The 16937-nt window shown below is 41.7% G+C and overlaps 1 protein-coding gene across 2 annotated transcripts in view; it reads right to left on the bottom strand.

Moving 5' to 3' along the window:
- Nucleotides 1-12533: 12533 nt before the first annotated feature.
- The window catches only part of LOC117521145 (serine/threonine-protein kinase tousled-like 1-B), an 82476-nt gene continuing 78072 nt past the window's right edge, over nt 12534-16937 (bottom strand). For both annotated transcript variants that reach the window (XM_034182489.1, XM_034182488.1), the window contains one exon: nt 12534-13373. In XM_034182489.1, coding sequence (XP_034038380.1) covers nt 13224-13373 — 150 coding nt within the window. In that variant the 3' untranslated portion in view covers nt 12534-13223. The remainder of the gene's footprint in view (nt 13374-16937) is intronic.

Below are 16937 nucleotides of genomic sequence, written 5' to 3' on the forward strand. Positions count from 1 at the left end.
GAAACAAGGTACCAGTAGATTCTCACAAATCCAACAAGACCAAGCATTCATGATATGCACACTCTTAAGGCTATGAAATTGGGCTATTAGTAAAAAAAAAGTAGAAAAGGGGGTGTTCACAATAATAGTAGTGTGGCATTCAGTCAGTGAGTTCATCAATTTTGTGGAACAAACAGGTGTGAATTAGGTGTCCCCTATTTAAGGATGAAGCCAGCACCTGTTGAACATGCTTTTCTCTTTGAAAGCCTGAGGAAAATGGGATATTCAAGACATTGTTCAGAAGAACAGCATAGTTTGATTAAAAAGTTGATTAGAGAGGGGAAAACTTGTATGCAGGTGCAAAAAATTATTATATTATAGGCTGTTCAGCTACAATGATGTCCAATGCTTTAAAATGGACAAAAAAAACAGAGATGCATGGAAGAAGATGGAAAACAACCATCAAAATGGATAGAAGAATAACCAGAATGGCAAAGGCTCACCCATTGATCAGCTCCAGGATGATCAAAGACAGTCTGGAGTTACCTGTAACTGCTGTGACAGAAGACGACTGTGTGAAGCTAATTTATTTGCAAGAATCCCCCGCAAAGTCCCTCTGTTAAATAAAGACATGCAGAAGAGGTTACAATTTGCCAAAGAACACATCAACTGGCCTAAAGAGAAATGGAGGAATATTTTGTGGACTGATGAGAGTAAAATTGTTCTTTTTGGGTCCAAGGGCCGCAGACAGTTTGTGAGATGATCCCCAAACTCTGAATTCAAGCCACAGTTCACAGTGAAAACAGTGAAGCATGGTGGTGCAAGCATCATGATATGGGCATGTTTCTCCTACTATGATGTTGGGCCTATATATCGCATACCAGGTATCATGGATCAGTTTGGATATGTCAAAATACTTGAAGAGGTCATGTTGCCTAATGCTGAAGAGGACATGCCCTTGAAATGGGTGTTTCAACAAGACAATGATCCCAAGCACACTAGTAAATGAGCAAAAGCTTGGTTCCAAACCAGCAACATTAATGCCTCGCAGATGTGAAGAAATCATGAAAAACTGTGGTTATACAACTAAATACTAGTTTAGTGATTCACGGGATTGCTAAAAAAGCAGTTTGAACATAATACTTTTGAGTTTGTAGCATCAACAGCAGATGCTACTATTATTGTGAACACCCCCTTTTCTACTTTTTTTACTAATAGCCTAATTTCATAGCCTTAAGAGTGTGCATATCATGAATGCTTGGTCTTGTTGGATTTGTGAGAATCTACTGCATCTACTGGTACCTTGTTTCCCATGTAACAATAAGAAATGTACTCAAAACCTGGATTAATCTTTTTAGTCGCATAGCACTACTATTATTCTGAACACTACTGTACATTAAACATAAAGTCCTCGTTACATTCATTTTTAAACATACAAGAATTCAGTTGTTACAGATTTTAGAGGTTATTGTCCAGCCCTAACACTTTTTTTTTCTTTTAACTCAGCAAATCCCTCACAGTAGATTAATTTGAATGTGTATTAGTTTTTGTTGAAATTCCTGTAAGAACTGCTTTCACTCAAATAATGAATCTGCATTTACTTTGCACCAGCTTTAGTTTTGACATTGCATGTAGGACGGTCGGAGCTGGGCAGCCTGTCGGGACATTTAGTGACTTGAACTACTGATTGAACTGTGCATCTGCTGTCCGCTGCTAAGTGAGTGGGGATGAAACGAGGGTGCAGGGTTGTTCAGTCTACTGGTGGGGCTCAAATGGAAGTACAGGTGCAGTGATGATGTACAGCCACAAGGTGTCACTGTAACTTGGCTTATTGAAAACGTACAGTATATACGGTACGAGCAATAAAGTCAGTTTAATTTTACATGATTCTTGTGTGTGTGTGTGTGTGTGTGGTCTCTAATTCTGGAGATTGGTGTTATAATTAACTTTACCAGTGAGTGATTTGTGTGCACAAAAAAAGGCCAAGATTGTTACATGATGAACAAGGGCCTTTATTGTACATGCAGTGAAATTTGTGCTCTGCAAATAACCCATCCTGATTAGTTGAACACTGTCCAACCAGTAGGGGCAGCCACAGTCCAAAGCCCAGCTTCAGATGGAAAGACACTGCCTTAGCCCAGTGCAGAGAGGAGCTGACCTGAGCTGTGAGGCAAGAGTTCAACCGCTGACCATCGTGCTGCCTGTCAACTAGTAATGAGCTGAGGACAGCACAGGACAGAGTTTATTTAGGCCAAGGCTGACTGTCCCCAACTTTCCAAGTGCCTCTGTAAGTGGTTAGTGTGGAAGGTTTCTGGTTCAAGTATGATTTGTTTTCCTGCCAAAAAGGAACATCATTAACACCCCCTCCCCACCTTGCATGAGGGCCTTACTCCTGTTGTAGTGTGCAGTTGAGTCTTACTCAACATATATATAAAAGCTATTTTTGTTTTCTATGTAATAAAATACTAATTGTTAAAATTGATATTAATGAGCACTTCACCTTTGCCAAGATAATCCACTCACCTGACAGGTGTGTCATAAGATGCTGATTAAACAGCATGATTATTGCACAGGTGTGACTTGAACTGATCACAATAAATGGCCACTTTAAACAGGTGCAGTTTTATTGCACAGCACCACAGATGTCAAAGTTTTAGATGGAGAGAAACTGACATACTGATCACAGCTGCTGCCTGTGAAATTAGGATTTCACAACCACAAATCAACTCTGGAGTTGTTAAAAATTTGGTAGTATAGTGCATCAAGCTGGTCTTAGAACGGCAGAGCATGTACAGTAGTGTTCAGAATAATAGTAGTGCTATGTGACTAAAAAGATGAATCCAGGTTTTGAGTATATTTCTTATTGTTACTTGGGAAACAAGGTACCAGTAGATTCAGTAGATTCTCACAAATCCAACAAGACCAAGCATTCATGATATGCACACTCTTAAGGCTATGAAATTGGGCTATTAGTAAAAAAAAAGAAAAGAAAAGGGGGTGTTCACAATAATAGTAGTGTGGCATTCAGTTAGTGAGTTCGTCAATTTTGTGGAACAAACAGGTGTGAATCAGGTGTCCCCTATGTAAGGATGAAGCCAGCACCTGTTGAACATGCTTTTCTCTTTGAAAGCCTGAGGAAAATGGGACGTTCAAGACATTGTTCAGAAGAACAGCGTAGTTTGATTAAAAAGTTGATTGGACAGGGGAAAACTTATACGCAGGTGCAAAAAATTATAGGCTGTTCATCTACAATGATCTCCAATGCTTTAAAATGGACAAATAAACCAGAGACGCATGGAAGAAAACGGAAAATGATCATCAAAATGGATAGAAGAATAACCAGAATGGCAAAGGCTCACCCATTGATCAGCTCCAGGATGATCAAAGACAGTCTGGAGTTACCTGTAAGTGCTGTGACAGAAGACGACTGTGTGAAGCTAATTTATTTGCAAGAATCCCCCGCAAAGTCCCTCTGTTAAATAAAGACGTGCAGAAGAGGTTACAATTTGCCAAAGAACACATCAACTGGCCTAAAGAGAAATAGAGGAATATTTTGTGGACTGATGAGAGTAAAATTGTTCTTTTTGGGTCCAAGGGCCGCAGACAGTTTGTGAGACGACCCCCAAACTCTGACTTCAAGCCACAGTTCACAGTGAAGACAGTGAAGCATGGTGGTGCAAGCATCATGATATGGGCATGTTTCTCCTACTATGATGTTGGGCCTATATATCGTATACCAGGTATCATGGATCAGTTTGGATATGTCAAAATACTTGAAGAGGTCATGTTGACTTATGCCGAAGAGGACATGAACTTGAAACGGGTGTTTCAACAAGACAATGACCCCAAGCACACTAGTAATCGAGCAAAATCATGGTTCCAAACCAACAAAATTAATGTTTTGGAGTGGCCTGCCCAATCCCTGGACCTAAATCCAATTGAGAACTTGTGGGATGACAAGCAAAACCAAGAAATGTGAATGAATTGCGGAATGTTGTTAAAGAATCTTGGAGTGGAATAACAGCTGAAAGGTGCCACAAGTTGGTTGACTCCATGCCTCGCAGATGTGAAGAAATCATGAAAAACTGTGGTTATACAACTAAATACTACTTTAGTGATTCACAGGATTGCTAAAGCAGTTAGAACATAATAGTTTTGAGTTTGTAGCGTCAACAACAGATGCTACTATTATTGTGAACACCCCCTTTTCTACTTTTTTTTACTAATAGGCCAATTTCATAGCCTTAAGACTAGGGATGGGTATCGAGAACCGGTTTCTTTCGGGTATCGTTAAGAAATGATTCGATCCACCGACATCAATAAGCTTTGTCCTTAACGATTCTGTTATCGGTCCTTCAGAGTGGCCGTTGTTTTGGGGGGTGTTTGTCAGGAAAATGATGATTTCTCTACATTGATTACAGACCGTGCAGCGGGTCCGTTATCAACTTTTCTGCAGCGCGGCTTTGCTCTGAACCTTGAACCAATCGAAGCAGTGGTTCGCAGATTGAAGCAATGCTTCGATCTGTTGCTTCGTTTATACTTTCTTTCTTTCGCTTAATTTTCCCCCGCTAAAACCCTAAAGAGCATACGTCTGTGAGTATTATTTACCTTTTCTATGTTAAACCGACCTGTTATGGTCTTCTGAAACAGTTGATAGATGTATTTTATAACTTAAAAACGGGAGCAATGCTAACACGTTAACATGTCTATGGCATTTTCAATGTTAAAAGTTAGCATTACGTATTTGCAGCTCTCATCACGTTCGGGTGCATTTGTTTTCAAATTGTAATATTTCTTAAATTTAATTTTGTTTATATATTAATAATCTAATTCTTATTATATACAATTTTAGAGAAAGAGACAAAAAGAACCTGAATAGAAACACAACAGAAAATATAAAACCAACTAACAATGAACATAAATAAATAAATAAATACATACAGAAATAAATGTTTCCTGTGAACACCTAGTGCCTCTTACAACTCCATTTCATCCCTGTCTTATTTAAGTTTAATGACAGTTTGTTTCGGTCAAACCATATTTTCAATGTGTTAATTTCTTCAGTGATTTCCTCCAGAACTATCTGCCAAACTAGAAAACTGCTGCATCCTAGTAAGAGCAGAATACTACTGGAATGAATTTGAATAAGGAAAGTTGTTTTTTTTTTTTTTTCTCACCTAAATGGATGCTGCACTCACTCCAGTTTATTGTCTGGAATACAACCCCTGGCAAAAATTATGGAATCACCGGCCTCAGAGGATGTTCATTCAGTTGTTTAATTTTGTAGAAAAAAAGCAGATCACAGACATGACACAAAACTAAAGTCATTTCAAATGGCAACTTTCTGGCTTTAAGAAACACTATAAGAAATTAGGAAAAAAAAATTGTGGCAGTCAGTAACGGTTACTTTTTTAGACCAAGCAGAGGGAAAAAAATATGGAATCAGTCAATTCTGAGGAAAAAATTATGGAATCATGAAAAACAAAAGAACGCTCCAACACATCACTAGTATTTTGTTGCACCACCTCTGGTTTTTATAACAGCTTGCAGTCTCTGAGGCATGGACTTAATGAGTGACAAACAGTACTCTTCATCATTCTGGCTCCAACTTTCTCTGATTGCTGTTGCCAGATCAGCTTTGCAGGTTGGAGCCTTGTCATGGACCATTTTCTTCAACTTCCACCAAAGATTTTCAATTGGATTAAGATCCGGACTATTTGCAGGCCATGACACTGACCCTATGTGTCTTTTTGCAAGGAATATTTTCACAGTTTTTGTTCTATGGCAAGATGCATTATCATCTTGAAAAATGATTTCATCATCCCCAAACATCCTTTCAATTGATGGGATAAGAAAAGTGTCCAAAATATCAACGTAAACTTGTGCATTTATTGATGATGTAATGACAGCCATCTCCCCAGTGCCTTTACCTGACATGCAGCCCCATATCATCAATGACTGTGGAAATTTACATGTTCTCTTCAGGCAGTCATCTTTATAAATCTCAATGGAATGGCACCAATCAAAAGTTCCAGCATCATCACCTTGCCCAATGCAGATTCGAGATTCATCACTGAATATGACTTTCATCCATTGTAACCTTGCTTTTTTCTCTTTAGGTGTTAATGATGGCTTTCGTTTAGCTTTTCTGTATGTAAATCCCATTTCCTTTAGGCGGATTCTTACAGTTCGGTCACAGACGTTGACTCCAGTTTCCTCCCATTCGTTCCTCATTTGTGTTGTTGTGCATTTTCAATTTTTGAGACATATTGCTTTAAGTTTTCTGTCTTGACGCTTTGATGTCTTCCTTGGTCTACCAGTATGTTTGCCTTTAACAACCTTCCCATGTTGTATTTGGTCCAGAGTTTAGACACAGCTGACTGTGAACAACCAACATCTTTTGCAACATTGCGTGATGATTTACCCTCTTTTAAGCGTTTGATAATCCTCTCCTTTGTTTCAGTTGACATCTCTCGTGTTGGAGCCATGATTCATGTCAGTCCACTTGGTGCAACAGCTCTCCAAGGTGTGATCACTCCTTTTTAGATGCAGACTAACGAGCAGATCTGATTTGATGCAGGTGTTAGTTTTGGGGATGAAAATGTACAGGGTGATTCCATAATTTATTCCTCAGAATTGAGTGAGTCCATATTTTTTTCCCTCTGCTTGGTCTAAAAAAGTAACCGTTACTGACTGCCGCAATTTTTTTTTCCTGATATCTTATAGTGTTTCTTAAAGCCAGAAAGTTGCCATTTGAAATGACTTTAGTTTTGTGTCATGTCTGTGATCTGCTTTTTTTCTACAAAATTAAACAACTGAATGAACATCCTCTGAGGCCGGTGATTCCATAATTATTGCCAGGGGTTGTAGTCCCAGATTGCATTTCAGAGCTTCTAGAATTCAAACATTTTCATGCGGGTGGTGTTGGGGGATAATTTTGGATTTCAGCTTTTTTTGTTTTTCACCACTTTCATCCCTGAATATGTCAATCGTGAATCACGTTTGTGAGGATTAAAGTTACTAACTGGGACTCCTGTCTTGTTGCGAGAAAGAAACGAGAATCGTCCTCCATTCTGTTCACACAGCTCCAAACGCTGCGCAGCTCTCTGATGAGTCAAGTTAGAACGATAGAGTCCAGTCGGAATTAATAACTTCAAAGTGAAACACTGTTTTATTTTTATTTATGTCCAGAGATCAAGGGTACAGTGACCAATTTCATATTTATTTACTTTAAGACTCAGTGAAATACATAGAAAACCTGTAAAGCCTACTTTTAGTACAAAATTCACGAGGTATCGATAAGGGAATCAATAAAGAATCGGATCGATAAGCAGAATCGATAATGGCATCGATATCGATAAAATCTTATCAATACCCATCCCTTCTTAGAAACATGGTGTCTAACCAGATCCTTACTCTGGATGGCGTTACCCTGACCTCTAGTAATACTGTGAGAAATCTTGGAGTCATTTTTGATCAGGATATGTCATTCAATGCGCATATTAAACAAATATGTAGGACTGCTTTTTTGCATTTGCACAATATCTCTAAAATTAGAAAGGTCTTGTCTCAGAGTGATGCTGAAAAACTAATTCATGCATTTATTTCCTCTAGGCTGGACTATTGTAATTCATTATTATCAGGTTGTCCTAAAAGTTCCCTGAAAAGCCTTCAGTTAATTCAAAATGCTGCAGCTAGAGTACTGACGGGGACTAGAAGGAGAGAGCATATCTCACCCATATTGGCCTCTCTTCATTGGCTTCCTGTTACTTCTAGAATAGAATTTAAAATTCTTCTTCTTACTTATAAGGTTTTGAATAATCAGGTCCCATCTTATCTTAGGGACCTCATAGTACCATATCAATAGAGTGCTTCGCTCTCAGACTGCAGGCTTACTTGTAGTTCCTAGGGTTTGTAAGAGTAGAATGGGAGGCAGAGCCTTCAGCTTTCAGGCTTCTCTCCTGTGGAACCAGCTCCCAATTCAGATCAGGGAGACAGACACCCTCTCTACTTTTAAGATTAGGCTTAAAACTTTCATTTTTGCTAAAGCTTATAGTTAGGGCTGGATCAGGTGACCCTGAACCATCCCTTAGTTATGCTGCTATAGACTTAGACTGCTGGGGGGTTCCCATGATGCACTGAGTGTTTATTTCTCTTTTTGCTCTGTATGCACCACTCTGCATTTAATCATTAGTGATTGATCTCTGCTCCCCTCCACAGCATGTCTTTTTCCTGGTTCTCTCCCTCAGCCCCAACCAGTCCCAGCAGAAGACTGCCCCTCCCTGAGCCTGGTTCTGCTGGAGGTTTCTTCCTGTTAAAAGGGAGTTTTTCCTTCCCACTGTCGCCAAGTGCTTGCTCACAGGGGGTCGTTTTGACCGTTGGGGTTTTTACGTAATTATTGTATGGCCTTGCCTTACAATATAAAGTGCCTTGGGACAACTGTTTGTTGTGATTTGGCGCTATATAAATAAAATTGATTTGATTTTGATATGTCAAATATCATCAAAATGAGGCACAGTCAGTTTTAACCACATTTCATTTTCAGGTGCTTCCATGTTTTTCTGGCAGATTGCACCAAAATGAAATTTGAAGTTCATTCTACCAGTTTGTACCTGAACATAAAATAGACATAACTAAATTATATTCTCCAGTGTACTTTTGTGCTCTGTTGTAGCTGCAATAGTATTGCGTTTAGTTTTTTTTTTTTTTTTTTTTGGTAGTGGTCATGGTGAATCCCAGTATCAGAGCTCTGTCAATGCTGCGATTAGAATAACTGAAAATCAGCTGTTCTGGAACCAAAAACACAGATTTTTCCATCCTCAAGGTAAATCAACTCTGCATCCATTGTGAAATAGGCCCCTTGTTCATATTCAGAACTACAAATGATGGGGTGGGGTTCAGGCTGTTTACATGTGACAATTGAAGAAATGACATCAACAGGTAAACATTTTATTTACAAGACAACATTTCAAACTTGATTTCCAGCTGCAGGAAATCATGCTGCACCACAACCAATCAGGGGCCAGATGTATAAATCTGTAGGACACCGTGTAACACTGACGGCCTCACACAAACCTCAGACAGCTTCAGATTGAACTGATTTCCATCTGCACACTTCTTATTAGCTCCAACACTCTTGCAGAATTAGAGGTTATGACATTTTGAAATTAACTTGAATAACTTGGTTGAGAGCTGTGACATATGTACTCTAGCTAAGGCAGATAACTGTGTCCAGTACCATTCAAACATTTTAGGTACATTAATTGCTTAAAGCTTTCAGAAATAAAGAAAAGTTGCTTCATGATTAAAACAAGTAACAGCTTTAACTATGCAAAACGTCTATTTGATGATAAAACCACAATTTATTTCTGGTTTCCTCCCTTGGGGGAGAATTCAATCGGGATTTTACAATCATTTAATCAGCGCGATCGAAAGCTGTTGTGTTATGTGCTTGTATAAAGATGTTGCAAATGAGGTTTACAAAAGTATTCATGAGAAAAACATCAAATGTTTGTACATCTCAAATTAATTTCCTGTTGATCCACAGATTTTATAGGGTGTGTATCCTAAAACATTTGCACAGTACTATACCACTGTACTTCGTTCCATTTAAACGTTAGACAGAAACCAGGCACAGCAGGACGGGGCTGCAGCTGCCTGACAAACAGGTCAGTGCTCTTCTCCTCTGTTGGTGACCTTTTTTGTAAGATTTGACAAGTTGTATTATTATATTTGGTGATAGCCGAGTCACAGCTATGATCAAAGATCAAACACTAATAGATGACAGCTCTTCAAGGTGTAAACACATAAAAAATAAAAGCAACTCGATGAGGATCACTGCTGTGGCCGATTTCACCAATGTGCTCAAAGTTTTTTTCACTGGCAGACATACAGTAGTGTTCAGAATAATAGTAGTGGTATGTGACTAAAAAGATTAATCCAGGTTTTGGTATATTTCTTATTGTTACATGGGAAACAAGGTACCAGTAGATTCAATAGATTCTCACAAATCCAACAAGACCAAGCATTCATGATATGCACACTCTTAAGGCTATGAAATTGGGCTATTAGTAAAAAAAAAAGTAGAAAAGGGGGTGTTCACAATAATAGTAGTGTGGCATTCAGTCAGTGAGTTCGTCAATTTTGTGGAGAAAACAGGTGTGAATCAGGTGTCCCCTATTTAAGGATGAAGCCAGCACCTGTTGAACATGCTTTTCTCTTTGAAAGCCTGAGGAAAATGGATGTTCAAGACATTGTTCAGAAGAACAGCGTAGTTTGATTAAAAAGTTGATTGGAGAGGGGAAAACTTATACGCAGGTGGAAAAAATTATAGGCTGTTCATCTACAATGATCTCCAATGCTTTAAAATGGACAAAAAAAAAAAAAAAAAAAAAAGAGACGCGTGGAAGAAAATGGAAAACAACCAACCATCAAAATGGATAGAATAATAACCAGAATGGCAAAGGCTTACCCACTGATCAGCTCCAGGATGATCAAAGACAGTCTGGAGTTACCTGTAAGTGCTGTGACAGAAGATGCCTGTGTGAAGCTAATTTATTTGCAAGAATCCCCTGCAAAGTCCCTCTGTTAAATAAAAGACGTGCAGAAGAGGTTACATTTTGCAAAAGAACACATCAACTGGCCTGAAGAGAAATGGAGGAATATTTTGTGGACTGATGGGAGTAAAACTGTTCTTTTTGGGTCCAAGGGCCACAGACAGTTTGTGAGACGACCCCCAAACTCTGAATTCAAGCCACAGTTCACAGTGAAGACGGTGAAGCATGGTGGTGCAAGCATCATGATATGGGCATGTTTCTCCTACTATGGTGTTGGGCCTATATATCGCATACCAGGTATCATGGGTCAGTTTGGATATGTCAAAATACTTGAAGAGGTCATGTTGCCTTATGCTGAAGAGGACATGCCCTTGAAATGGGTGTTTTAACAAGACAATGACCCCAAGCACACTAGTAAATGAGCAAAATCTTGGTTCCAAACGAACAAAATTAATGCCTCGCAGATGTGAAGAAATCATGAAAAACTGTGGTTATACAACTAAATACTAGTTTAGTGATTCACAGGATTGCTACAAAAGCAGTTTGAACATAATAGTTTTGAGTTTGTAGCGTCAACAGCAGATGCTATTATTGTGAACACCCCCTTTTCTAGTTTTTTTTTTTTTTTTTTTTTTACTAATAGCCCAATTTCATAGCCTTATGAGTGTGCATATCATGAATGCTTGGTCTTGTTGGATTTGTGAGAATCTACTGAATCTACTGGTACCTTGTTTCCCATGTAACAATAAGAAATATATTCAAAACCTGGATTAATCTTTTTAGTCACATAGCACTACTATTATTCTGAACACTACTGTATAAACAACTAATGCAGTGATATGTCTGCATCCATGTAGGGTTAACTGGACATTGAGCTCATGAATGTGCACACTACAAAACAAATGCTTCTAAGAGATTTGTGTGCAGCCGTAAATGTGTGTGTGTGTGTGTGTGTGTGTGTGTGTCAGGGTTATAGAGACTTCCACACATCTGGTCCCTGAAATGCTCCTTTTTGTTGGTTTGTTGCATCAGACAAACATAAAACCCCCCTTTTGAATCAGGACACATTATACAAAGAATTTTCCCCAAACACTGTCCATCAGTTTGAGACAAGTAGAGAAAAACCAACGAGGACGTCGGTGCTGAATTTGGGGCCTCCTCTCCTTCAGCACAGTGGGTGTTCATTTCAGTGAAGAGGTTCTGGAGTTCCTTAGTGCAGTTCAAGTATGTGTGTCTGTGATGCTGAACCACTGACATTATAAACTAAAAGCAACATTTAGCAGCAGACTGACAACAGCTTGTATTGGGAGGAGGGGGAGCAAAAGAGAAGCAAGGATGAGCCTCCTATTTATTCTGTTGAAGACTAATGTCTGCTGCCCCACACATGACCTGGAAGTGATCAACATCTGGAAGCAACATCACACATCGGTTCACTTCTTAACTTCGTAACAACTGAAGCTGTTGAGGCAGTGCCACTGCACTGCTTCAGAACGGACACAGACTCATTCCATGTAAATTGAGCAGTCAACCTAATTTGCATTTCAACAGAATTAGGCCCCATAAAAAACATTAGCTTATCATCCTTGACATCACAAAAAAGTGACACAGAAGTGCAGATCCCCCCTTAGAAACAGGTACATACATCATTTCAAACCTGAATAATGACACATACGGCACCTGCAAACCAAGTGAGGAACTGAAAATATCAGCTATTTTTAAAATAAATCTTGTTTCCATGTTGAATACAGTCAGTGTACTGCACACTAGTAGCATGATAAACATGCGTATTGTGTGTGAGTGACACTGAGCAACTGACTGACTGTCAATGACAACAAACCGCAAATTCCGGACGCGGCTCAGTAAACTTCAGCCAAAGCATACTCGCCACCTAGCGGACGTGCCAGTTCTTGCTTCAGCTGTACTGCTGTCAATGAAATTTGCCAAAATAAAAAAAATAAAAATTAAAAATTGATGCGGGCAGGGATGATAAAATGTTTGTTTTTATAGGGCCTTACATTATGAACGGAAGGTTTGGTTCTCATCTACGGTACCTCATGCTCATCTGGATCCAAAGTGCTAATCATCCATCCAGAAATTAACAGGTGCAATTTTTTTTTCCCAAAATCTAGTCTGGTAAGGGTAGTTTCTGTTGTGCGGAGGGAAAAATTCAATGACTCCAGGTTTGATTGAAACAGTCTGTGTGAAGCTGGTGGATTTTTCTGTTCCACCCACTTCAACACTTCCACCTTCAGAGAAACATCTGTAACATCTGCTATAGGATGAATCTATTCTCAGCCAACCGTAACACTGACAGACTCCTTCCTGGAAGTGTTGAAATGACTCCTCAGGGCAAAAAAGGTCGTCGTCACCATGTCCACAAGATTCTTTTTTTAAACTTTTCTTTCTTCAAACACTGTCAGCATCCTGTTCAGGTTTTTCCTTTCTTCCATATCACACAGGCAGGTCTGTGGTCACAATGCACACAGTGTCAGACTCCCTCCCTCATGTACCTCGCTTCCATCTCACGCTTCCCGTCTCCTTCTTTGCTGCTGCTAGTTGTGCACTTTTCAAACAACTTAGGAAAAACGTTCAGTCAGCTTTCTTCACACCCTCCCCCATCCTCCAATTCCAACAACGCTGCCTTAGGACTGGCCAGAAAGTCCAGTCAGTACATGTGGGAGGAGCCAGTCAGTAGGTGGGGAGTGTTGAGGCGGAGGACTGCAGGGAGCCGGAGGAGTTGGAGCGTCTCATGTGAGGGAGCAAGTAGGAGTCCGAGCACAGCTGGTGAACGTCAAACCTGTCCTCTTTACGATAGGCCAGGCAGCGTCGAATAAAAGCCTGGAGAAGAGAAAATTCAAATATGATCAAATTTAGAAAACACAGAATATACACGACAATAGGTACCAGAGATGGGACAAAGTCACCATCAAGTCACTCTCAAGTCATGAATCAGCAAGTCCCAAGTCAAGTCTCAAGTCATAATGTCCACCAATTGTTTGCATGCGGACTTGAGACTTGCTGATTCATGACTTGGGAATGACTTAACAGTGACTTTGTCCTACCTCTGATAGATACACACTGCTAGTACCAGGTGAGACCTTCTTTTGCCTTCAGAAATGCCTGAAAGACTTTAATTCTTTGTATCACAGATTCATGAAGGCACTGGAGACACTGCTCAGAAACTCTGGTCCACACTGACAGTCACCACATTACACCGCCTGAGGGGGACCCGCTTCACACGACACAGATCTGTCACCGACCCTCTGTGTTGTTTTTCTTGCCACTCTTACAGCTAGTTTGTGCATCTGTCACACGACTGAAGAGAAACACACACAGCCCCTGGTGTTCCAAAGACGTCTCCGATCCAAGTACTAACCAGGCCCCACACTGCTTAGCTTCTGAGATCTGACGGGATCAGGCTGACACAGAGCAGACCAGTTCCTATTATACCTAAGTACAGTAGTGTTCAGAATAATAGTAGTGCTATGTGACTAAAAAGATTAATCCAGGTTTTGAGTATATTTCTTATTGTTACATGGGAAACAAGGTACCAGTAGATTCAGTACAACCCCTGGCAAAAATTATGGAATCACCGGCCTCGGAGGATGTTCATTCAGTTGTTTAATTTTGTAGGAAAAAAAGCAGATCACAGACATGACACAAAACTAAAGTCATTTCAAATGGCAACTTTCTGGCTTTAAGAAACACTATAAGAAAGTAACGATTACTTTTTTTAGACCAAGCTGAGGGAAAAAAATATGGAATCACTCAATTCTGAGGAAAAAATTATGGAATCATGAAAAAAAAAAAAAAAGAACGCTCCAACACATCACTAGTATTTTCTACACATCACTAGTATCTCTCCAACGTCCGCTCACTCCACAAAAAGATGGATGAGCTGGCACTGCTGATGAAGAAGAATAGAGATTTCTCCTCATCTTGTGTACTGTGCTTCATGGAGACGTGGTTAAATGCACAGACACCAGACTGCGCGCTCCAACTAGAGGGATTCCAACTCCTCCGCGCAGACAGAGACCGAGCACTCTCTTGTGTAAAAACTAGAGGGGGAGGACTCTGCTTCTATATCAACAACGCCTGGTGCTCCAATGTGACTGATCTCCCAACACTGCTGTCCCTCTCTGGAATATCTCCTCATAAACTGCAGACCGTTCTACTCTCCACGTGAGTTTAACTCTTTCATACTTTGCTCTGTGTATATTCCACCAAGCGCGGACGTGCACGAGGCCGAGCGCGTGCTCGCGGATCAGATTATGAGCGTGGAGAGAGACTTTCCGGACTCTCGTTATAATTCTCGGTGATTTTAACAAAGGGAATCTCAGTCAGGAATTACCAAAATACAAACAGTTTGTTAAATGCCCGACCAGAGAAGGGAGCATGTTAGATCATTGTCACACGACAGTGAGCGGCGCCTACCGCGCGGTGGCCCGTGCAGCTTTGGGACTCTCAGATCACGTGATGGTCCACTTGATCCCCACGTACAGACAGAGACTTAAATTCTCTAAACCTGTTGTGAGGACGTCTAAAGTGTGGAGCAATGAAGCTGTGTAGGAGCTACGCGCGTGCTTGGCCACCACGGATTGGGATATGTTTGAGGCTTCAACAGACAGTCTAGATGACTACATGGACACTGTGACGTCATATATTCATTTCTGTGAAGACAGCATCATCCCACAGCGTACCAGGGTGAGATATAACAATGACAAGCCCTGGTTCACACCTAAACTCCGGCAGCTCCGTCAGCAGAAAGAGGTGGCTTTCAGAGAAGGAGACAGAGACAGCTATAGAGGTGCAAAGTACAGATTTAGCAAGGAGGTGACAAAGGCTAAATCCATGTACAGTTCACGTCTGCAGCAAAGGTTCTCTGCCAACGACTCGGCCTCTGTGTGGAGGGGGTTGAAAGAGATCACCAACTACAAGCCCAAAGCAACTTGTTCTGTTGACGACCTCAAGCTGTCCAACGACCTGAACGTCTTCTATTCATGCTTTGAAGACAAGGACTCACACCTCCCCACCCCCCACACAACTGGATATTCAAACACTCTGGACCTCCCCCCTCTCACTGCTGCCCTCCCCACTCCACCTGTTGCCCTCTCGGTCCAAGAGGAGGACGTGAGGAGACATTTCAAAAGGCTGAATCCACGTAAGGCCCCGGGCCCAGACTGTGTCTCTCCTGCCACCTTGAGACACTGCGCTGATGAGCTGGCCCCAGTCTTCACTGGGATCTTCAACACCTCCCTAGAGTCATGCCATGTTCCAGTCTGTTTCAAGTCCTCAATCATAGTTCCAGTCCCCAAGAAACCACGCGTCACTGGACTTAATGACTACAGGCCTGTGGCTCTCATGTCTGTAGTCATGAAGACCTTCGAACGCCTGGTTTTATCCCACCTGAAGTCCATCACCGACCCCCTCCTGGACCCCCTGCAGTTTGCCTACAGAGCCAACAGGTCTGTAGATGACGCCATAAACCTGGCCCTGCACTCCATCCTGCAGCACCTGGACTCCCCAGGAACCTACGCTAGGATCCTGTTTGTGGACTTCAGCTCTGCATTCAACACCATCCTTCCAGCTGTTCTCCAGGACAAGCTTTCTCTGCTCCACGTGCCCAACTCCACCTGCAGGTGGATCACAGACTTCCTGATGGACCGGAGTCAGCGTGTGAGGCTGGGAAAAAATGTCTCGAACACTCTGGCTCTCAGCACAGGATCTCCACAGGGCTGTGTCCTTTCCCCTCTGCTCTTCTCCCTCTACACTAACTGCTGCACCTCCAGCCACGACTCTGTAAAGCTCATCAAGTTTGCGGATGACACCACCCTCATCGGACTCATTTCGGATGGGGATGAGTCTGCCTACAGGAGGGAGGTGGACCGGCTGGTGACCTGGAGCAGCAGCAACAACTTGGAGCTCAACGCCCAGAAAACAGTGGAGATGATCGTGGACTTCAGGAAAGCCACAGCCCCCCCGCCCTCCCTCGCCCTCACCAACAGCCCCATCACCACTGTGGTCTGTCACTGCTTCCTCGGCACCACCATCACCCAGGACCTCAAGTGGGAGTCAACCATCAGCTCCCTCATCAAGAAGGCCCAGCAGAGGATGTACTTCCTGCGGCAGCTGAAGAAGGCCAAGCTGCCTGTCCAGCTGATGGTGCAGTTCTACACGGCCATCATCGAGTCCATCCTCTGCTCCTCTATCACGGTGTGGTACACCGGGGCCACAGCCAGGGACAGACACAGACTGCAGCGCATTGTGGCCTCTGCTGAGAAGGTGATCGGCTGTAGCCTTCCATCTCTCCACGACCTGCATGTCTCCAGGACTCTGGGATGAGCAGGTCGGATCACAGCTGACCCTTCTCACCCTGCACACGGTCTATTCAATCCACTCCCC

Source organism: Thalassophryne amazonica, chromosome 12 (genome assembly GCF_902500255.1).
Source record: "Thalassophryne amazonica chromosome 12, fThaAma1.1, whole genome shotgun sequence".
NCBI lineage: Eukaryota > Metazoa > Chordata > Actinopteri > Batrachoidiformes > Batrachoididae > Thalassophryne > Thalassophryne amazonica.